This window comes from Tyto alba, unplaced genomic scaffold (assembly GCF_018691265.1).
Source record: "Tyto alba isolate M040663 unplaced genomic scaffold, T.alba_DEE_v4.0 Super-Scaffold_16, whole genome shotgun sequence".
NCBI classification, from domain to species: Eukaryota; Metazoa; Chordata; class Aves; order Strigiformes; family Tytonidae; genus Tyto; species Tyto alba.
In genome coordinates, this window is record NW_024881278.1 from 1252338 (window position 1) to 1276399 (window position 24062).

The 24062-nt window shown below is 40.2% G+C and overlaps 1 protein-coding gene across 2 annotated transcripts in view; it reads right to left on the bottom strand.

Annotated features, from left to right (window-relative positions):
- MACROD2 (mono-ADP ribosylhydrolase 2) overlaps nucleotides 1-24062 on the bottom strand; it is a 902990-nt gene that overhangs the window by 369757 nt on the left and 509171 nt on the right. For both annotated transcript variants that reach the window (XM_032994762.2, XM_032994761.2), the window contains exon 6: nucleotides 7488-7609. In XM_032994762.2, coding sequence (XP_032850653.2) covers nucleotides 7488-7609 — 122 coding nt within the window. The remainder of the gene's footprint in view (nucleotides 1-7487; nucleotides 7610-24062) is intronic.

Consider the following 24062-nt stretch of genomic DNA (forward strand, 5'->3'; position numbering starts at 1 on the left):
ACAGACAACAATTTATTAACTGTTACTCTTTGATAGTCTTTTATGCGTTCATTTTTTTCCTGCCTTCTATTCTCTGGACTTAAATTTTTTTTTTCTTTCACTCTGCTCTTGGTGCTGTTTCTAACTCCATAATCATCCCGGGCTGAAACACTGTCTTCCAGTTCCCCACACTGGACACAGCAGCCCAGTTAGCTGTATTAAAGTAGCACAATAGGTAACTTCACACATCTTTCCAGTTTAACTGTCACTCTACAGCTGCTCCTTTCTTGGTTTTCCCCACAACTGGGTAATGTTGTCAACTCATTTTCAGTGCATGATCCACTACAAATTCCAGCTTATTCTCTGAGGAACCTCTGCCTAGGGCTACAATCATTCCTCAACCTTTCTCAGTTGAATGAGCATCTCTGTTAAAGTGTAACAATTTATATTTGATCTTGCTGAATACATTTCATTTAATGAAATCCTTATTGAAGAAATTGGATTGTGATTCAATCTGCCAAGATCATTTTTGAAGAAATGGTTGGGAGCACATGCAAAACAAAGCAGCAGGTTCACCTTGGGTTAACAAAAGTGTGACCAGCTATAGCAATTTCTGTAACCAAAAGGAAAGATCACAACCTCCTCATCTGATGCAGATTTAAAAAGCCAACATGGTAATTAAGCAAACTTAAAAACTTAATGTAGTAGATCAATTTTTAAATATTATCTGGAAAATAACTAAGAGAAGAATAAAGTTAAACAGGGGAAAAAAAAAAAAAGAGGAAGGCTAAGCTGGAGAGAAAGCTGAGTTTGAAAATGTAAGATCAGTCATATCACAGCTTACAAGTTAAACAAGTGTTTCAAATAAACAAATCAAGTGGATTTATGATGCTGCAGAAATTTCCTTCCAAAGCAACCCGTCTGATTGATGGATATGAATCTATATCAGAAAATCAGATGATAGAATAAAGTCAACCTTTAAGAATTTCAGACTTGTAACTCATTGCTATGGCAACATTCTCAGCAAGAAATAAAAGTTTCCTTAAAAACAACAAAAAAAATTGCTTTACGTTTCCCTAAAACATAACTGCATCATGAGAGAACAAGGCAGGTGAAGGCAAGACTGAAAAACGATCTCTTAGGCCAATACGTTGTAGTACACCGTTCTAATTGCCTTTCTGCAACCGAAGTAAAATTCCTCTTTTGTGAATTTTATAATTTAGAACAGGAGGAGCTGAGAACAATCTGGGTTTGAAATTTATATTAAAAATTTAAGCCCATGAGTTAAAATTGAAGATTCAGGCATCACAGGTGCTAAATATGTCTCCACTCAAATGAAGCTCAAAGAAACACTGCAGCCTATCAGAAGTACAACTTCCTTTTAAAGGTGAATACAAATACCAAGAATATCAGTGCACAGCTGCAAAGTCTATTTTTAAAATCCCCAATTACAGGTGGGGACAAATATTTAACACAGTTAAAAAGACAATTTGGTTATTTCTTAAGTGCTATAAACAGAGAAGTGGCAGGTAGCTTTCTTGATGTATTTTAAAATGCTACTCTGAATAATGATTAGGTTGTGTTTCTGTACAAATGAGCTACATTAGTATTGGTATTAACTTTGTGAATACCAAGACAACAAATGCAATTAAAGTAAATGACCCTTGTTTGTGAAAAACACCTACAAAAAGGATACTAGTTGAAACTCTCTGTAGATTAACTTAATATTTAGATGGAAGGAAAATTTATCTAACAAAGCCTCAAATGATACTTTAATTTAAAAGCACTGCATATGCACAGCTAGTAATATGCATCGTGTACACTGATTTAAGACCCCAGAAATGTAAGCATGGCTTTCAGAAAGCGTGTCCCGATCTTATTTAGCATACTTTTGTAATAACCCTAACGAAAACGCAGCATAAGCTGTGTGCACAGGAGGGATCCGCTTTATCCAGAGACAAAAGAGACAACCTACTCTCCCAGAAATATCCCATTATTACAGGTCACTAGCCATCCCACTGCCAAGTGATGGCTTTTCCACTCGACCTGAAGATGAGCAAGTCAGCCCCTGAATAGGTCCTCTTACTTCTGAGATACTTCTAGATGGCTTTTTGCTTTTATATCTTTCAGACAGAAGGAGCAGGGTGGTTGTGCTGAGAAGTAAATTCCAGTTAAGAGGCTTTCCCTGGAGCAAGACTCCCTTTTGCATTCATAGCACAAACATCCAGGCAGAAAGACAGACTGATATTTTTGGTGCATGTTTTTTTAATACAAGAGCAAACTAATCTAGTAAGGCTCTAGAACAGCATGAATTCTTCCCTATCTAACTCTAGGGAACTCAAAGAAAACTTTCTGTATTTAGCCCTGTTAATGCGTTTGTTGGTGATAAGCAGGCCTCCTTCTGCAACTCACAAAGCTGCAATCTTTGAGGATTTTCTCCAGCCCCCACATGCTAGCCATAATTCTCCCTAGAGGTGGAGGTCAGAGAGCATGGTCTAAAGAAATGCTTCTTGTTAAAGCTTTACAATTTACCCCCTGCCAACTTGAAGCAATCCTGAAGACTGCAATGCCGAACACAGTCCTGAACAACAGCAGGGCTGCAGTCCCAAAGAAAACTTCTCTATTTCTGTAACCACTGCAGAGGAAGCCTGCCCAGCCTTCTGGGTGAGGGATCAGCACCAACTTCCCTTCTCTGCAAACACACTGTTGACTTGGATCCCACCCACAACAGTGCACAGCTCTTTCTTTTTATTTTCTGTGTAGTTCATAAAGTGTCCGTTTCACTGCAATCCTGGCTTCAACTGACATCAATTGCTTGAGAGATTTTTTTAACAAGAAGCAAAGGCTGAATGAAGCATGTGGCAGGGAAGTGCTTGATGTTCAGAAAAGTTCCAGGGTATCAGATGACTTCAAAGCAGTGTATGCAAAGAAAAGCAGGACAGGAGGTCCTCCGAAAAAAGTCAGAGCACACATAGTAGATAATTTCAAACAATGTGTAAACAGGGGAGCAATTTAATCCCTGAAAACAGTGATTAAAACTTCCCCAGTCTGCCTGATAACCTAACAATTAATTGACCTGTAAGACTCTTATTTAGAAAACTAATGCAGGAAAACAAAAAAAGCATCTATTGGATTATTTTTACCATTTCCTCTTTTAGTGAAGATTTGGTTCCTGTAATGTATTCCCAGTGTTTCAGGCAGCAGAGATTTAATTGATGCAGAGTAGCAATTGCTACTAGCGTATTAAAGAGACAAACATCAAAATACAATTTTTTATATTATTAGAAAATTATTCTGAACGTTTAAGAAACTTAATTTGCTTAAATGACAACTCTGTATTCCTCAGATAAACTCCTTGTGTTACTTTAATTATTTTTTCTCCCACTGACCTCTATAAACTTAAGGGAAGATAAACAGAAACAATGTATCAAGTATCCTCTTAACCAGACAGAGGATTGCATAAGTAAGACTTATCCAACACAAAGGTCCACGCAGCACCAATGACCACACAAATAGTCAGAGAGCAGCTCAAGCGTCCTGTAGTGGCCACAGCTACAAAAATAAGTGCAAAGGAAAAAGCGATGCATGTTTTGGGGAATGCCAGATAACAAGAACAAACACAAACATAAACTTTACTTTGGTAACCTAAAAGGCAGATGGAGTAGATGACCCGAGAGAGAAACTCCCGTATGAAAATAGCTGATGTTGCATTTGAAACCTCATATTGAACGTAAAAGGCTTGAGAAAACGGGCACGGGAGACAAATGTCAGGGGCTGTTTGATTTCTCTGAACAATCCTGCAGACAATCAAATTTGTTCCTGAGGCTCTTCTTTCTGCCTTAATGGCTATGCAAATCTTTGCCTGTGGCTGGGCTGCTGGTGAATTATGAACCTTGGGAATCTCACTGACTGGCATTTCATTATATTCCCTCATCTCATTTCTGGTTTTACCCATCACATCTTTCTTTTATATACTGAGATTATAACATTTTCAGATGAGACTTCAGTGCTCCCCCAAGAGTTAGCACAGAGTTGCTCTCATCCATGCCTGGACACCTTGGATGCGAACACAACCCAAATTAATATCAGCTACACGATTTAAGTGCCGTTTTGTCATACACACAATGACATTCTTCCCTCCCCCCTCCATAAAGCTGCATCTCACAATTTACCCAGCATTTCAAGATCGTTGTTTCCCTTCCTCAGTACGTAAAGCATCTACATCCACATATGTATAAGTGAGTTTTGATCTATTCCGATTCTATGCCTGCTTCCCCAGTCCATTTTGAACAGAAACCACAATCTCTATGGCACCCATAATTTCTCGATAGGCAGCTCAACAATATGTAACACTGAAACAAAGCAAGCGACTGCTGTAAGCATGTCTAATTGGAGGCTTGTTATTCAAGACCATTTCTTCATTATGCTGGTTGTCCAGCACACTTCTTTCCCCATTTGACTATTTGCGAACCGGGTTATTTTCCCCCACCATATGCTACTTCATCTTTTCCCATGCCAAGTTACACTGTAGCTGTCAGCTCTGGTTCCGACCTATCTTCCACTGGAGTGGAGGCAAAAACTCCCTTCTGGTGCTGTAGCGGGTGCTGGGTGAGGTTATATTCACAGTCTCTGTAACCAATTGTCATCATATATCTCTGTCCTTTTCTAGTGTTTGCAACACTGCCTAATGTAGCATCATTTGTAAATGTAATTAATGAGCTGTTTATGTACTCTTCAAAAATCATTAATAAAGATGTTAAACTGCGTTTAGCGGTGCACCCTGAGTCATCCTGCACACTTCTGTCCAACTTGATACATTGCCATTCATCATTACTCCTCATTCATAATGCCTCCAGCAATTCTAATTCCCATGACACAATTCATGTTCAAAACAATTTGACTTGTGGGGGTTTTCTTCCTCTTTTTACATTAATTTCTAGACCTGCTGTCCTTTATGTTTTGAAGATAGGCAACACAGTCATGTTGCTACAATCCTTTAATGTCTTTCTTCTTCCTGCTCACTTACTATAACTGCTAGTGCTTTGACGCTTTCTGGTTTAGTTAATTCCTCTAGTATACTACAACTTGCTATCATCAATACCTATTTATTTATATGTTTCAAATATACATTGTTTTTTCTGCGTTTACGTAGCACCTATTTTAAAATTCTCTTTTTCCACTTTCCCATATTTATTTCGCCTTCTTATTAAAGAGGCAATCAAAATATGCCATCAATCAGCACAGATTATTTTGTCTTCCTTGTTTTACACATGTAACCTTTTCCCCCCTCCCCAATTTTTGTTTGTGTTCTCCCTATTGCAAATATATCTGTTGCCATACTTCAGTCCACACTCAGATGTTGTCTATTTGAGTCAATTTGAGTACTTCTGTTCTCTCTATTGGGTCTCTGCAAGCCTCAGGAGTCTGTAGATATTTTTATTCGTTTTCTTTCCTTTCCCTCTATGTCTACTGTATGGGTCTTGTGAAACCCACTTGTACTTTGTATTTTGTATTCTTTTCTTCAGACTCACAGTAATCTACTGCTCCTTAATTGAATGAATTATACATTTTACTTTGCCCCAGGCTTGAATTGTTCATTAGGGTAGACACTCAAGAAACCTTCACTTCCCAAAGCATCACTGAAATCACTGGACTTAGGGCTTTTCAGAACAGTCCATGATCTGTCATGTGGACTTTAAAATCCATATTGCTTGCTAAGATTCTTAATGCTGGTATGAATGAATGGCTCTTGGCTCCTGTTCAGCTTGTGCAGCTGTGTTCCGCAAGTCTGGGTGTTGAGTATTTTTTATCTCAAACAGGTGCACAGTCAACAGTGCTTAACCAGCAAGGAAATAACCCATGGATGACTTCTCCTGTGGTCATCTTTTCTTACTAAAATACCAGGCTAGTGTGAAACCCATGAGTGTGACCACTCTATTATTCCATGTTAAACACCAAGCTACCACCTAGCATGTCCTAAAATTACAGAACGACTGAAGACACAAGCATTGCCCGATGCTTAATGCAGTTTTTCCCTTTTACAGCATTTCATTAGTAGTTTCTTGTTTGGCTGGGTTTTTTTTGTTTGTTTGTTTGTTTGATTGATTTTTTTTAATTTTATTTTTTTATTATTATTTTTTATTTTCTTCCCTCCTCATAATAGGAATGCCCCAGAAGCAGCATGTAATTGTCCAGAGCCTGAAGGCAGGAACAAGGATGAATATAGGAGCAACAGCACAGAGATCTTACGGGATCCAATGAGAATCACAGCAGAACAGAAACATCCTTGTGTGTTTAAACAATCCCAGAGAGGAGTTCAAAACGTGTCCCCCCACCCCCAACTCCAAGGCTGCTTTCAGTACTAACTTATCTGCCCAGCATTAAAAGAAATAAAACATAAAAGGATCAAGTAACAACCGAATTGGGTACCAGCCCTCTTCCATGGCTGGACAATGGCACAGGGAGGGCTCACTGGACACCATTTTGAGAAGTACAGAGAGGATTTCATTAGCAGAAGTGTGAAGAGCACAGTTTATACCAACAAGAAAGAAATAAGCAATATTCATCAGGTTTAACTCTGAAGGGTACATATAACTTGGGCTCAAAGCCCTACCTCTGTCTTACCCCTTTCCTCATAATGCTTTATTTTCCATTTGTGACTTTTCAGTGTTATTAGCTTTTCTTTACTGAATATTTCATCCTGATATAATGTCATTGGTCCAGCTAACATTTTTTTAGATTGAGTGTGTGTGTGTTCTAAGTTGCCAAACATATGTGCTATCACACAACCAGCCAAAATGACCCATAAGGTGTGAAGTCAGGCTCAGGTGACAGCTTCCTTCTTGGTTAAGAATACAGAGAACTAACCTACAGATATCCAAAGACTTCAGCTGCAACAGTTTCAGCTACAGAATCAAATCTCCAGAGCCGGAGAGGGAACAGCTCCTTTTCTTTGTGCACTTGGAAAATCTGGCCTTTTGAGATACAAAAACGTAGCATGTATTTCAAGCAATCAAAGAACCTTTATAATGCAATGGAATATCATATAACAGGCTATGATTTTGGTGACTATGTGCTATAAGCAGTGCCACTTGACCAATACCTTTATTCTTAGGAAGAAACATTAACAGACAGAATAAACAACAAATTAATCACTTCTCATCTATTTAAGAGGCAATATTTCATGCAGTTATTCTCCTGACCAGTGGCTGCTTAGGTCTTTTTTAATAAATAATACAGTATAAGAATGAGCCACGGGAACAGCTCGCTCCCTTTCTCAATGAGACAGTTGTTTGTATCCCTCCTACCAGGCCAACTTTCCCTAACTCCTAAAATAAGCATATCCCTTTCCTCTAGCAACTATTTTCACCAAATGATATCTAATTTCCTGCTTTTTCACACCACATACAACAAGAAATCCTTCTGGAAGCCTACCATTATAATTATTCTACAGCAAGAAAACAAAGATCCAAATTACAAAAAATAATGTGTTCTCATACAGTACTTACAATCGATCTGATGTTGTTTTCTTTTGCCAGTTTCAGAGAGGATTTATAGCAATTTGCCAAGTTTTCTTTATGAGTGTCGGTGAGATGGCCTCTTGCAATCGGCCCAACAGTATGGATCACATCTGCAGGAAATAAAAAATAAGATTTTAAAAAAATAATAATTAGAGATCCTATGGGAGTTTTTTTACTTATGTCATGACTCTGCAGAACTACTACATCGCAAGTCAATCCATTCTGGTATTGTACCTAGACAAAAAGGTAGGAGAAATACTGTAAGAAAATGCTTATAACTGGAATTCATGTAATATACTACCTCTGTGATAATAAAAAGTGCAAAACAGCAAAGGCTAAATTTTGAAGTATTTGGACTAAAGGAAAAAATTAGAAGGATGCACTAAATGCTTGTTATATGTGTATGGCAATCCACATGCAGGATAGATTAAATGTTTTCATAAATATGCTAAATCTTTAGGGCTGTATAACTGTAAATATTGTACAACTTTGAAAAAGTTGTTCTCATCCCCTGAAGGTCCACTCCCTGGGAAAGTTCACTACACAAAACCTTAGCACGTTGATGGCAATACACGGGCTGTCTTTTTTTGTCTGGTACTTTAAGTCTTTTCTCAGCAACCATTCTAAGAGAAGAAAAGCTGTGAATTATGTGCAAGTTATTCAAAGAATGCGGTTTCCTCTCACGTCAGACCAGATGGAGACAAATGAAATAAACCAAAAGATTTCGTTTGAAGAAACTTATAATGAAGAAAAAGAGAAAGTATAGTCAAGGAATTTCTTAGGTATGATGCCTCTGGACTCATCAAAATCAGATGCTGTAATCAATCAAAGTCTCTAAAGTGCTATAAGAAAAATTAAGTTAAAAGCCTGGAGTAAAAAAGTCTTGAAAACAAATCTACAAACTAAAAGGTGTCATGATTTTTCTTTTAATCCTCCCCCACTCCCTCCCACTTTATTAGCTGAAATCATGTTTACTTTTCAAACGTCATTCTTCTACACCATGTGCGAACACAATAGAATGAGTTATGGAGGCAAGTACATATTTTGTTTTTTCCTTCCTTATCATCCCCCAACATATAGAGTAGCAGCAGCAGCAAACAGTGGCACTATTTTCTGCAGTGTTGCCACAAACTGGTATTAGGCCACTGCTTTCAACTACAAGTACCATTGGTCCCACTGGTTAGGTTGTATTTCTGTTCCATATGGGACAGGTTTCTAAGCAACATCTGCTGTTGATACACTCCAGAATATTTTAATTTACAAATCCTACAGAATTGACACTGTTATTCTTTGTCCAAGCTGTCTTTGATTATTTCCCTCTATCCTAGACCAAAGTATAATTTAAAATAGACAACCTAAAATGAAAATATATGTTGTCTTTTTTGTTTGTTCGTTTGTTTGGTTTTTTTAATCCAGACATCATCTGCCAAGTCCAGGTCTCTGCTACCTAGGAGGTGGCTTATGTGTTGAGACATATCTTTGAACACTTCCAGAATTTTTCTTCATATTATCCAGAAAGAACTGATAATTCAGCAAATAAAAGCATGTCAGAGAATCCCAGTGCCCAGAAACACAAATGAATTGGATGTGATGGGAAACTGAAACCCACAAGAGCTAAACTTCCCAGCTGCTACAGAAAACCACCCTACTGAGAAGAAATAAAAGGTTAACTCCTCTTCTTTCCATTTTGATCACAGTAATTTTCTCCAGTTGTGAGAACAAGATGGACAGATTGGATAATTTCTGTTGAATGTCACAGCTGCCAGAGAGTGACTCCAGCAAACCCTCTGTACAGCATTTCAGGCAACTGAACCATCAAGTAGGTTTTGAGTCTTTATCCACTGATAAACAGGATGATAGCAGGTGATTGAAACAAGCAGAATGGCTTCACCCAGGAGTTCAGAAAAGAGTTATTTTTTTACATGTTTTTTAGCTACTAGAATAAACTGAGAACTATTAACACCTAGGAAAAAAAAAAAAAAAAAAAAGAAATAGCATAGCTAGTTTAAAAATTGCTTCTGCTTGTGGAGATAAGTTTGCATGAATACATTCATTAGGAAAGACCATAGTTTCAGACTATAGCAGTTTCCTTCAGGTTGAAACCTTCCAAGGAAGATTTCTATTCAGAAGTGTTGGCACCTGGTCATTTGGAACTTCAGAGAAAGAAAAAGCTTCTCTTGAGTTTTCCTTTTTTTCTTTTCCTTGTTCTTTGTTTTTGAAAGAGGCATGCTGCAATTACTGAGCAAGAGGGGATGAATATGATAGTGAATCTAATCTCAATCAAGGTCATTCTACATTTATACACGCTAAGATCAGGGGTAGTGTGAGGCATTTCAAATTCAGAACACCCACCAGCCAACAAGCAAATAAAGGAATGACTATAAAACCAATTTTAAAAGTTTAAAATATGAATAAAAGACAGAATCATAAAAGATTTCCCTCTTTCTGCTAAGGCTGAGTTAACTTGCATTTCAAGGTGCAGCTGCCTAAAAGCTGAAGCTGAATGGCTTAAATTATTAATTTATTATTTAACACCAAGAATGAGTTTTGGGGAACAGCCCAAGTACCAAATTCTTGCTTGGGTCTTTCTGTATATGACTCCCCTTGGTATAATTTCTAGATGCATTTCACTCATCAAATGTTTAACTCTATTCCTTTAGCCTTCCATTATTAAACACTAATTTTAAAAATTCTCAGCTCAATAAATGGGAACTGTTTTTCTTGTCGTCTTTTTTTCAGAACTTCCTGATTTAGCATTTTCATGGTGCCTTGTTGCTACCCTCTGTTGCTGCACCAGACACTTCACATAAATAGGTAACCTTTAACGCAGCTATTAGCTTTTGTGTTTTAATTTTTACAAGCCCATCATAGGTCACTCTTTAGACAGGACACAGAAGATGGTTATGAAATGGTTTATAAAATATCAAAACTACTGTAGTTGTTTACAGCGTATTATTGTCAAAAAATGCTTTTCTTAGGCACATTATTATCCTGAAACACCTGATAGAGTACGTTTTTACTAGCAGAGCAGCATTAAAAATATGCCAGTGTTTCACGGTCAGCAGATGAACAGGGAAGTAATAATTTTATTGTTGTACTTTGTCAACAAAATCAGTGTATCCATATATTGCCTAAACTATACATTATTCTGCTCAAGCTATTCCACAGTATGTTAAGGTTTGCAGGCAAGCAAAATCCTTTGAGATTATACAGGCAGAAAGAAAACAAACCAGAAAATAAAACAGCTCTCCTCCCACCTCCCAGCCCATGCAGATAATATATGAGGATCTGACTTCACAGGCTGAAGCAGAGCCATTTATTTTTTAATATATATACGAAGACTGTGTCAATCTTCCAGCTTGTCTGTCAGAACAAACTTCCCTTTCTGCTCACACTTTCCCCCTCACCCAGCTTCACAGAAAGGGAGGAATTTATACGCTATGAAGCCGGAGGACAGAGGAGGGTGGGTGTGCTGGATGAGGGAGGTCTACTGGCATTTGTCTGCAAGAAAATTAAGGGGTAGAACCACTGTCCTGCTGCACCGGGCACCCACTACAGCAGCCAGCCCCAAATGCAAACCTCCAGCACCGCTGGCAAGGACAAACGTGGATGTGCAAGCCTTGATTATCAACTTCCACACCAGTCTACCCACAGGACAAGCACACAGCCTAGAGAAGCACATGGCCTTTCTGAAGCAAACAGGACTTCCAGGTCAGACTTCTGCGACAGAAAAAGACCATCACAGGACACGTGCAGGGCTGTTTCACCACGGGAGAAGGCAAACCAACTGCAGAGGGCAATACAGATGGGAGCACCAGCCGTGGGGATGACCATGACAACGGGCTGAAGGTACACTGTGCAGAGGCACAACGGAATGAAACAGAAGCGGGCTCATCACCTGAAGACTTTTAAATGGGGGGAAATGCAGAGAAACTCCAAAAATATATAGTTTGTCTGGAAAAGCCTGGTAGAGATCTCTGCTACCAAATAACTCCTGTTCCTTCTTCGAGCTCCTGTACGCCTTTGCTGTCTGAGCATTTCTTAATGGGGTCAAACAGGAGCAAGGGATATGAACATTTCCCCAAAATGTCCCCTAATATGTTTTTTTGTTCTTCAGAATCAGGTAAACAGAGTAAAACTGGGAACAGACAGCTCTTGGAGATTGTCACACTTGCCATTTGTAGTATTTTAATTTTTATGCCAAATAAAGCTGCCAGCACTGCTTTGAAGCTTCTGATTTACTATAGTCAGTCTCTCAGCCAAGAACATTGATAAGAAACTTCATTAAAAAGAAAGCTGCAATCCACATGTTTGTAAATCACTTTCTCTGTGTGCACAGAGCAGAGATGTTTGCTTACATTTTTAATAGTACGCCAAGGTGAAGAGCCCCAGAGGAAGGTATTCTCATCTGGGGTTTGGGCCACAGCAATGGATCAAACTGCTTTTAATACTGATGAAGCTGCTTAGTTTTAAAGCGATAGGGAAGGAGATGTTTTTTCCTACAAAAATGCTTCCAAAGAGAAGGTAGGGGTGGTTGAAAGCACAGATCTATGTTGTACAACAGTATTTTGGAGCTCCTGAAGGGCTGAAGCAACATTTTATTTTTACACTGGCTTTTCTAAGATTTGCATTGCAACACACGGTTGATCCAAGGAGAGCTTGTAGGATCTATTGCTCTCTTTCTGGTCATTTGACTTTTAGGCATTTGGTTAGAAATTCTGGTGGCCAAAGCAAAGCCTGTGGCAATCTCACTCTGATTTGTGCATGCACACCCTCTGTATCATCTCTTCTTGTTTTCGTTCTGTTTTTTTTTGTTTGTTTGTTTTTCCCTGAAGCACTATAATGCAAGCAGACAACTGACTCTTGTGTAAACCACACACTAATCTGGAGGTATAACAGGCGCTTGGGCATTTAAAACATCCTTGTCACTATTTAGCCACCAGTGAAAATAAATATAATTTGCACATTTAATCAACACTTCGAAAGCACAGCAACTCTCCCCTCAAGCTCCCATATAGGCCAGTCAAAAATGAAACTATGTCTGCTGTAGCATACAAACTCTATGTGTAAAAAGGCCAATGAGGCTTGTTTGCTCTGAGTCTTTTTTATTAAAGAAGTCAGTCCATACATCTTAACATACTGTTTGTCACAGCAGCTTTTATCTACACTGCTATGGAGAAAGGGCAAAGCAGCATGGGCAAAGACAAAACACAGTTGTAAAAGGATGAAGAGAAGTGATTGTGCCTCAAAAACCAACCTGGAAGACTGACGTAATTTACTTTTGATGTAGTTTACTCTTCCCTCGTTCTCTGTAAAAGTGACACTAGATGGCAAAAATATTAGCATAATGAGTTTTTCCAAACAACTCAAAAAGTACAAATAAGTTTCTGTCATTTCTTCCCCTACAGACGTGAGTGCGGTGCATTCACACCGTTAATGAACCAGCCGACCACGGCTAGAATCAATTACTCATTTCTCTCATTCATCCCATTCATGCATTCATAGCCATAATCGGCCCATCTAGTGAACTGCATAATGAAGCTGTACCCTGTCAATCACAGCAGGAACTGTATGAATTTTAAGAAGGAAGCTACTGCACTGCATGTGCCATTGAATAAAAAAAAAAAAAAAATTCTGACAAGAACTCAGAGCATTTAGGGCTCCATTTGTAAGTCTTAACAGTTGATTTACACAATAAACACGCATCATATTGGTGCTGAAAAGGGATAGCTGTGGTTCAACGGATGGGAAATGCAATTACCTCCACATATTCATATGTACTGAATATCAGTGTTCATAAGAAATGCATGTAGGCTAACGCTTTGGTATATAAATTCGCTCAGTTTGTTCATTTTCTATTTCTATTTACATGCACTTGCACATAAATTTTCACTCTGTAACAAACAATTGTTAATTTAAGCTCAACTTAAATGAATCCCCCAGTACCACAGCCTAATTTACTTACTAATATGTGTCTCCTAAACTATATTAGCAGAGTGGAATATTTTAAATACAAGATGACATCTTTTATAAATCACGTAATACTGTGTATGACTACGTACGACATAGGTCCTCAGTTCATAAGTATTTATTTGCTTTATATAGATTTATATTGCATTTATCAGCAGTTAAAGAGAATGTCTCAGTTTTTTAGGCTTGAAGCAATAAGCACTGCTCAATCTGAAGTTTGTACCTTTTATAGCTGCCTTCAGTGATTAACTGTTTTGAGTCAACCAAAAAAATGTTCCATTAGCTGCAAAAACTATGATATCTATAAGTCACTCATGTAAATGTGATTCTAGAAATCATACTTAAGCCATTTTTAACCTAAATGGCATTGTCTGCCCAAGAAAAGGTAAAGAATATGTTTATTGTAAAAGATTAACCAGCATCCTTCTTTGTGGGTTAGGTGTATATTTTAAGTACAAGACAGCAGAGACAGTCAGAAAACAATATTCCCAAAGGGAGAGGTGAAGGATTTGCTGAGCCCGAGAGATCCTCTGGGGAGCCGCAGAAGTCTGCACTCAATAGCCAGCATTTAGCAGAGAGCGATCACTCGGCATCTGTGGGAGGCTAAAAAACACAGAGAGCTTGTTCGCAATGGTTATACCACTGCCTCAACAGCCGGCCAGAGAATTGAGTCACACAAGTGAAAACCCAAGCCTTTTTGGCACTCGTGCTCGTCATAAAATACAAGGCCCAAGTATGCCCGTGTAACCCCAGAGAAGTTCCCCTCCCATCAGTGAGCTTACAGCATCACTCTGCCATCAGGGCCTCGCCATTAACGTCAGAAACAAAAGCAGGCTCTGTTCAGACAGAAGAAGCAAGTGGTGCAATTAAGAGACACTATACTATATCCCAAAGTAATAGGTTTTACAAAGCAATTTAGTACTACGATGACAGATGTCAAAGCAGCGACTAGACAGACGGCCCCACAGCTTCGACGGGAAGAATTGCCTACATGTAAAGCTAAAAGGCAACGGCTCCATTTGGGAAATTCATAATGTGATGTGATACAAATGAACGTGAAATGAACACGACATGACTTAACATGAAATTATGACTTCCATGACTTGCTATTTCTGTTTTCTTTTTTAATCTGGACTTGAAGAATTTGCAGCAGAAATGCTCAGATGTTATCCTTGTTCCCCTCTACAAACCATCTACCCAAAGAAAGACCTTAAGATACCTAGGAAAAGAGAAGAGACTAAATTAAATTATGTTGCCCCAAGCAGATTTTGTCCTCATCACACTACAGCAAAACTCATTTTGCTGTAGCAGCAGAGGAGCTTGACCAAACACCGTCCTCATTGAGTGGCTTGGGAAACACAGACCGAGTGACCCCTTTGACCCAAGCAATGCTCTCCACCTTTCTCTGGCTATTATTCTTTGCAGGTGGACAAAGATGCCTTAATCTGTCTTTTGGTTTATGTTTGCTACGTGTAGGAAAGCATGAGCCACAAAGATACTCTCTTTATTGAACAGCAAAAGATATTTGGGAGTGAGTTTGGTTTTAATTAATCTAGTGATTCAGTCAGAAGGCTTTTCAGCACTGAAAAATAAACTTGTTTGCTCTTAAATTGAAAGTGCTTATTCTTAAGACTCTAAGTAAGAGTTTCAGTCTGCCATTCCACAAAAATTTCAAACCAAAATACACAGTGTGGTGAAAGATATAACACTAGTCACATAAATTCAAGGTATATTTAACCACACTTGATTCTTGACTCAAAAGAGAAGGTTCCAAATATTACCCTAACAAATATGCAACACGAATCAAGGCATAAAAATACGCAAATGGAGTTTAAGTTAATTGCAGTTCTAGTTTTGGAATCACATTAATTATAGGAGCACAGAAATCAGAAATGAGCTAATGCTCTCAGCTTCCCACAGCACAGACCCCTTGCCACAATTGAGCTGTTCTCAGTGTCCCACCCAGTTCCATTAAAGCTGATTTAGTTACCTCTGCTGGTGTATTGCACAGTTAAAGCATAAATATGCTCTTTGGGGTGGGTGTGTGGGGAAAAAAATGTGACCAAAAACCCCACTAAGCCTCACTACAAAACATAGTACCAGACTAATTTTACCCAGAAAAGATTAGCATTCAGAACTGAAATTCTTCCCCTTTCCTCTGAGTGTCAAACGGTGCTACAGAGTGCTCTAATAATTTAACCATAAACTATAGCAAAAGCCCTTTATTTCCTATTTTAAGAATTTTTCCTGTGCAAATTCTGCTTTGATAACATTACTAATATTTCTTATTAAAACACCCTTTATTATTTGGTTGAGATCGTTGCAGCGACAGTGAAACAAAGGACGGCATCCCAAGAGAACTACAGTAAAAGGACTAACAAAAAAACCCCCACACAACCCAACACATAAAGTTTGTCACAGCCATGAGAAATCTCAACCTGGGTCTGGAATACAAGCAGGTCCCCAGATTGTTTGCAGGTTGAGTGTCAGAACCAGGGCTCCTTGTGCCAATACTTCAAAGCTTTCTTTCCCTTCATGAAATTATTGAATCACTCAAATTATTTGTCCTTCACATGGGATTTAAGAATATCAGCATAAAGGTTTACAGAAGGATGATCTTCATTTGAAAGGACCAGTGGTTAAAAATTTTCAGAAGACCAAACTAAACAACCCTTAATCACACATTAGTGGCAGAAAAACCTCAGATGAAACGAGACGAAATTGACAGCATTTTTTTAATATGCCTAGTGAAAGGATACAAATTTTTTAATCAGATCACTTCAGGTAAAAAGGCTTTTAAAAATCAGACTGAAAGAATTGTTTCCTTAACAGGAAGTTTTATGGGCTTCTTAAAGTTTCAAGGAAAAGTCTATTATGTTCCTAGCTTCACTGTGGCACATCTATTCCTTGATGGCAGCACATTACAAAAAGCTACCATGGTCATTTCGTCGTGTCCTTTTTCTACCCATTTTCTTGAGAGTAAGTATAGTTCTTTCACCTCCAAAAATTGAAGCACATATTTTTCATGTGACTTTCCTCTAATCTATGTAACCTTCACAGTAGCAAATACACACTTTGCTAAGGATTTTGTGCATTGTCTTTAACAAAAAGGTGACAAAATTACAGGCCCTCCATGTCCCAAAGAAACCAGTGGTAGCTAAATCAGCCTGATTAAAATTTGAACACTTGAAACTTGGGAAACCATGCTAGAAAAGTTTAGCATTTCCATTGCCACAAACACACTGCTCTTGAAATACAGACAGGAGAAGCTCACGCGGCCTGCTATTACCATTTATCACCTCCCAAAGCAGAGGGGATGCAGAGGGAGGAGAAAGTAAGAAACAACGTGACTGAATCCATTAAATTTTTTAGAATACATGTTGCCAGTTTAAAAAGATGGAGCTGAGGAGACACATGAACTGTGCTACGGGATTGCATTTTATAGAGGGGATACTGTATTTTCCTCATAAGCAATAAACATAGTGTTTATAGCTCTCAACTTGCAAACTGCTTTCAAGTCTGGGAGCACTCCCACTGAAATCAGTGAGCCCACTGCCTAAAGATAGCAAGGATCCAAGTACCAGTGCAGGAAATAACAGCACACCTTCTCCAGGATGAAGGAATGCACTTTTATCACTTCCCTTTTTAAGGGGCATCGCTGAAAAAAAATTCACTTTTACTACTTTTTTATTTTAACAAGAAAAATATAGATAGACTCTCCAATTTACTTCACCTTAAGTACTCCTCTTCTGTACTTTTAGCAAGTTGCACTTCACAGATCTTTGTCTACAGTCAGTTCCTATAGAGATGGTTTCCCCTGGTACGCCTATGAGCCCAGCACAAAACAATGAAAAGAGGAAAAAATTAAATTTACTATTGCCACCTCTCTCCCCAACTCACTCAGTAAACACAGTCAATGGAAACAGGGACATACGCAGTACCTAAAAGTTCAACTCATTTTTAAAAGCTGACTAGATTTCAAGTTGGCAATGCCACTTTAATTGCTTCATGTAAGTGTGATAAGTGAAATAACTGGACAGCTCTTTGAACCGTAACATGAGACTTCATGCCTAGAAAAGGAATCTCACTCTCTATCATCAATTTTATTTTAATTCTAGGTGGCTGAAACCATGCTAAAGTGCCCTCCTGATATCAACATATTCCAGATACCAACTTGTGGGAATGCAGTACATGCCGAGCATCCGTGATAAATTCCTTTGACCGTTTCCTCCCAGTCTCTTCCCCAGAGATGCTCCCTAGTTTGAAAGATAGTTTCATCAGCTGGCAATGAGACAAACATGAGCACTTGAAATTCACCGCTCTGCAACCCATCTTAAAAGCAAACCCCGCAGATGATGGGGGTATGAGCAAGCCTGAACCCGAGGAGGGAGAGGGAAAATGGAAAGACATGTGTCTGCACAGACTATACCACACCACAGGTGCAGACTAAAGAAGAAAAGAAGAGACTTAGAGAAGAACTTCAGTGCCTCAACCCTGCTACCTGCATGTTTCATTAATAAACAGACATTACTTCTCCAAAAACTCCACACAAAATGAGTAAACAGGCTAATTTGTATTATTAATAAAACCAGCAGTTATTTTAGCAGAACTAAGTAAACAAAGGGCTTGAATGGAGACGGAGAGCAGATCCTTCACCCAGGTGAGCAAGGGTGCGGTTCAGGCCCGGCTGCCCTGACAGCCGCCCGCCCTGCGCCCGCCCAGCCGACCCGGGGCCTTTGCCCAGCGCAAACAGGACGCAGCCCAGGACGCCAGCGACGTCTTGCTCGGTCTTGGGACACCTTAAATTTGAGCCCAAGCTTACAGCTTGCACTTCGGTCTGTACCTCTGCAGATGGGGCAGCAGGATGTGCCTCGCGGTAAGCAAGGGGAAAAAGAAACTATTGTTGTGGCTGATATGGCAGCATCTGAACATGGAGTGCTCTCCTGAAGGCTGGTCCTGCTTTTACCAGTTTTCTTTCAGAAACCTCCGCAGAACTGAGCTTTCACAGATACTGCAGAAACATTGCACTGAAATCTTCTGATCCCTTCTCCCTTCCAGCTGGTAGAGATACATGCACCAAGAGGAGAGGAAGAACAAAATGTAAACAAAGCGCCGACAAGAAACCACCAGCCATCTTTCCCCCATTTACTGTCTGGATTGCGTTCGTGTCACAACATCTAACTCAGCAGTGTTTCCCGTTAATCCACACACACCCTCTCATGGGTTGGGACCAGACTGGACAGGCTACTGGCCTGCTGTGGTACAGAAGCCGCCTGCTCGTGTCGCAGCTTAGCTCACCAGCAACACGGGTGAGCACCACTGAGGTGGAAACGAGCCACAAGTCCCCAGCAAATGTGCTCAGAAGTGCTGGCAGATACAAAAGCTAAGCAGAGAAGCAAAACGTGTCCAATGAGGATATTTAACGAAAACTGTGTTATGATACTTTGTACAATAGGTAACACTCATGTGGATCCAAGTGAAAAACAAGCTTTGACAAACATCTTGAGAGTGTTTTGCATCAGTGGAAGTCGTAAACAGTTGAGTCTGCAGCAGGAACAAACATACCAAAATAAGAAGCAGGGAAACTATTTATCTTCTTCTTCTTTTTTTTTTTTTTTTTTTTTTCAGATAAAAAATGTATTGCGAAGCAAACTGTCAGCAACTTGCAGGGGCTTATTGCGCTGCTAATGTTCTCCATGTCAATGTTGCTAGGAAGAGCCCTTGGTTTTAAAGACTTGTGTCATAAATTGTTCAGCTCAATTGGGAAAATGTACTTAAAACAACCTTCTAGAAAGTCATGGAATGACCTAAAAGAGCTGCTCAAGGACAGTCTTGAACTTAGCTTTGCTGTAGAAGAAACAAATGTAAATACAGTCAACTGAGGCTCTAAGTAACGTCGTAACATCCCACTAGCCTGTCACAAGTATTTCATGATAATTGCAAGTGGGGAGTTTGAAACTCAAGTCTTTTAAAAAGGCTATCATGGCTTAGGAAGTGGGAACCAGAAAGAATGGGGATAGAAATGGTAGCAATAATTTGTAAACCCGGTAATGCCTCTGAAAAAAACCTAATGTGTCAGTGGCAAAGCTGGCAAGGGTGACAAGTGTCAGAACAACATGCCATTTCCAAACGCAAGGCTGTGCTTTGCTGAGGAGAATTGCTCCGTATCTGGGAAACCATATTGAGAAAAATATTTGTAAATTTTATTGCACTTCTTATTGAAGCAAAATGGTTATTTTGCCGTCTGCAGTGCCCACAATCTCAATGCATCATTTCTCCAGGAAAAGAGGAAGTGTCCGCAAACTCACATTACCCACTTTAACACCAGCCTGAGGATTAGGTGGAATTCTTAGAAGTCTGTGTGCAAAGTTGTACTTCACAGCGCTGTCTCCCCTTGCGTGGGTTGTCAGAAAGACATACCGATATTTTCACAGTGAAAGCAATTGCTTCAAGAGTAATGTCAGCTCTTATTGTTTACAAAAAAGCCAGAAATCAGAGCACATGAAGCAGCAAACAGTTTGGCTGAACTTCGCAGCTGAGCAATATACAGTCAAGCAAGCAAAAACATGTTAGGCAGGACAGCAATAAAGGAAAGAAAACATGGACATGTGCTTTCACATGTTTTCGAGAAGCCACTGCAAACTTTTTTCCAAGGCAAGCCAAATGCTTGGTATTAATCATGGCAGACATGCTGACCTTAAGCACATGAATTTTTTTTCAGTGTAGTTCCCATATCTGAAAGCAATGCATTCGAAAAAGCTAAATCCAATTGCTTCCCTAGTGCCACTTCCATGGTGAAGTGCTTAAAGAAGACTGAGCTGCGGTAGGACTCAGATCCCTCTGCAGCAATGGCCATCAGCGCTTTGAGAAGTCTGGAGATACTAATGGTGCTGCAGCAGCAGATGGAAGACGTGAAGGATAAGGAACTAGGATGATGATTTCACTCGGCTCACCAAGTTTAGAAAAAGGAAAAGCTTTAGCATAAGCACGAAGGCATCTTTCCAGCTTTAAGAAAAATCGAGAGGAAACTTTTCAGAAACAATCAACTTAGCCCATGTTAGTGCTGACAGTGTTAATGTTTTATAATTGAAATATTTGTCATACTTTGGCTTTGTAGACACTTCATCCTTTGGAGAAGCTAGGATTTTTCTGCATGATTGCAGTAAAATCTATTAAAAACTACTAATCCAGAACCTTGTAACCTTTAGTTACAAGATTGTGGTCTTCTCTATAGCTATCTTCAGCTGCTTTCAAGATAACTTTTTCTAAACTGATACCCTTGCTTTAGGGGGAAAAAAGTAAAGGCAAATAAAAGGACATCCAACAAAACCAACCCCCCTTCCTGATTTCCCACAGAATTAATTTCTAATATATCTGAGTGCTCCTTCTCTCCTGCTTCTCAAGCAGTAAAGTTTTTGTTGGGAACTTCACCTCATTACAGAGTCCTCATCATCTAAATAATGTTCAACAATAACAAAGAACCCTGTCATAATGCTTTTGATAGATGCTTTGCAGCCAACACATTACAGTCAGGATTTATGGGAACGATTTGGAAAAGTAAAAAATAGGACTGACTATCATTTAGCAGAGAAATTACAAATGCAAATTCAGACGAAGACAGTATCCTTTTCTTCATGGAGACAAATTTTTAAACTTTCTGGAAAAGGGGATCATATAGTAAACTTCTAATTTCAATAGTAACATTCGGCAAGGAAGGAAAATTACAATAGGCCAGGTACCATGTCAGCCCTGATATACTGCTATACTTCTTTATGAGCACATTACAATTCAGAGACCTAATAATAAAAAGAAGTGATGCTGAGATGATGAATTGATGCTATGCAATTAGACCTATTAGAATTCACAAGAGTCGACAGGCAATAATCAAACCACTTCCATGCTGCCCATTGCAATTATCTTTGCACTTAAGAATCAACAAAGCACATAATGACTTGCTCTCGATTAAGGAATTCATGAGAAATGGAATTTTAATTAGTGTGTAGAAAATTTGGGCCATTTATTACTTTACAGGACAACAGATTGTGAAAACTAGTGGAGTAGTTGTAAGTGTTCAACAGTGGATCATGTCCAAGAACACACTGATTCTTCCAAAAAGAAGTCCCTAATAACATCTCTTGAAATGGGATTGCCAAAGTAAGAGCATGTTCACTTCTGCCAAATTCTGGAAAACAAACAAACAAACAAACAAACAATAAAACACAAACAAATCTGTTGGAGTTTGAGACTAAATTGGAATCCATTGATGATGTTTTCAACTACTAGCTGATGAAAAGTCAGGTAGAATTACCTTTATTTGTGGTATGAACCACAGACACCAGAAGGTCTAATTGTACACTCTTATCACAACGTAAGTAAGACAAGATGACAATAAAAATGCCTTGTCAGTTAAAATAAACAGTCTGAATAGTAACTTCAATGCTGAATTAAGTTTTCTTTTAAAAACACTTGAATAGGAAGATTAGTTACTTTCAAACAACATTGCTTCTCATTGTTTGATGATCTTAGTACAAAACAAGTTACTAATAATTTGAACAAAAGCACCAGCTAAATAATGGTAGTGGACCACCTTGATAATATGAAAAAGAGGATGAATTTGAACAATTATGCTGAACTCAAATGCTATGAAATGCACTTTGTGAAAAATGCAAACGGAAATCCATACTTCAGGAGTGAATCCTGGCAGAATAGAGCTGCTCAAGGAAATTAATGGTAAGTCAATATGATATTAAATAACATATCAATTTGTTAAAACCGTAGCATTTATTTTTAAAAAATACTACTAGAGGTCGAAAATGGTTAAATAACAGTAAATACTCAAGCATTTGGATTATTCACAATCAAATGCCAGTGATGAGTGACATTCCGCTGGGGCTGGTGTTGGGACCAGCACTGTTCAACATATTAGTTGGTGACACGGACAGTTGGATCGAGGGCACCCTCAACAAGTTCACCAATGACCCCGAGCTGTGTGGCGTAGCTGGCACACTGAGGGCAGGGCTGGCATCCCGAGGGACCTGGGCAGGCTGGAGGGGGGGACCTGCATGAACGTCCTGGAGTTCCCCAAGGCCAAGGGCCAGGTCCTGCCTGTGGGCCGGGGCAATCCCCAGCACAGATCCAGGCTGGGCAAGTAGCAGGTTGAGAGCAGCCCAGAGCTTGTGGAGAAGGACCTGGGGGGGATTAGTGGGTGGAAAACTGCCCGTGAGGCAGCCCCGTGCGCTGGCAGCCCAGAACCCACCCGTGCCCGGGGCTGCAGCCAGAGCAGGGGGGGCAGCAGGGCCAGGGGGGGGATTCTCCCCCTCTGCTCCGCTCTGGGGAGACCCCCCTGCAGTGCCGGGGCCAGCTCGGGGGCCCCCAACAGCAGAAGGACCCGGAGCTGCTCGAGCGGGGCCAGAGGAGGCCACGGAGATGCTGGGGGGGCTGGAGCAGCTCCCCTGGGGGGCCGGGCTGAGAGAGTTGGGGGGTTCAGCCTGGAGAAGAGAAGGCTCCGGGGAGACCTTCGAGCGGCCTCCCAGGGCTTAAAGGGGGGGCAGGAGAGGTGGGGGGGGACTCTGGGTCAGGGGGTGGGGGGATAGGATGAGGGGTGATGGTTTTAGACTGAAAGAGGGGAGATTTAGATTAGACATAAGGAAGAAATTCTCCCCTGTGCGGGGGGTGAGGCGCTGGCCCAGGGTGCCCAGAGCAGCTGTGGGTGCCCCCTCCCTGGAAGGGTTCAAGGCCAGGTTGGACGGGGCTGGGAGCCCCCTGGGCTGGGGGAAGGGGCCCTGCCCGGGGCAGGGGGGGGCACTGGGTGGGCTTTACGGTCCCTTCCAACCCAAACCATTCTAGGATTCTATGATTCTAAGTAATAAAACATTTGGATTACTGTGTGATTGTTTTCTGAAAAAGTGTGCCCCACACTTTGAGCATTCTGAATTTCCTACTTTGCTATGGATAATCCATTGGACATTTAGTGCTTAATATCTGTCATAATTATGGTTTGTTTTTTTTTTTTTTTTTCCATTGTCAGGGAACTATTTCAGCATTTCTGGTTCTTGGTTCTGTGGAGGAGCCCTGTCTTTCTAATAGCCCCATTAAAATAACATTCACAACAACCTGCATGGCTTCTTGTAAGTGATGATAGTTCAAAAAAAGGGAAAAAAAAAAGTCACATAGGGATTCACTCTTAAATTCACCTACGTGCTCTGTGTAGCGAGGGCTCTGGGAAACAGCAGGGAAAGCAGCAGGCGCTGCTGCCCTAGGGCCATCCCTCCCACAAAGCGAACATTTACAGGCTGCTGCAGAGCCACCATCTTCACCCCACACCGCATTTTCAGGGCGAGGGCTCTCATGCTTAGGTCTTTCTGTCCCCAGCATCTTCAGTGCTGCCGGAATTGCCCCTCGGGAGCGGGGAGAGCTCATCACAGGTTAAAGCAGCTCAGCGTGCCGCTGTCACTTGCAATCAGAAGAGGACTGGCAACGGGCTGGCTCAGACACAAGGATGCAGAAAGCTGGCACCGAACCCCCCCTGCCTCAATTCCCACCTTCTGGTCTTATGTCAGGCGCAGCATGCTTAAACCAGCGTCTCAGCCAGGG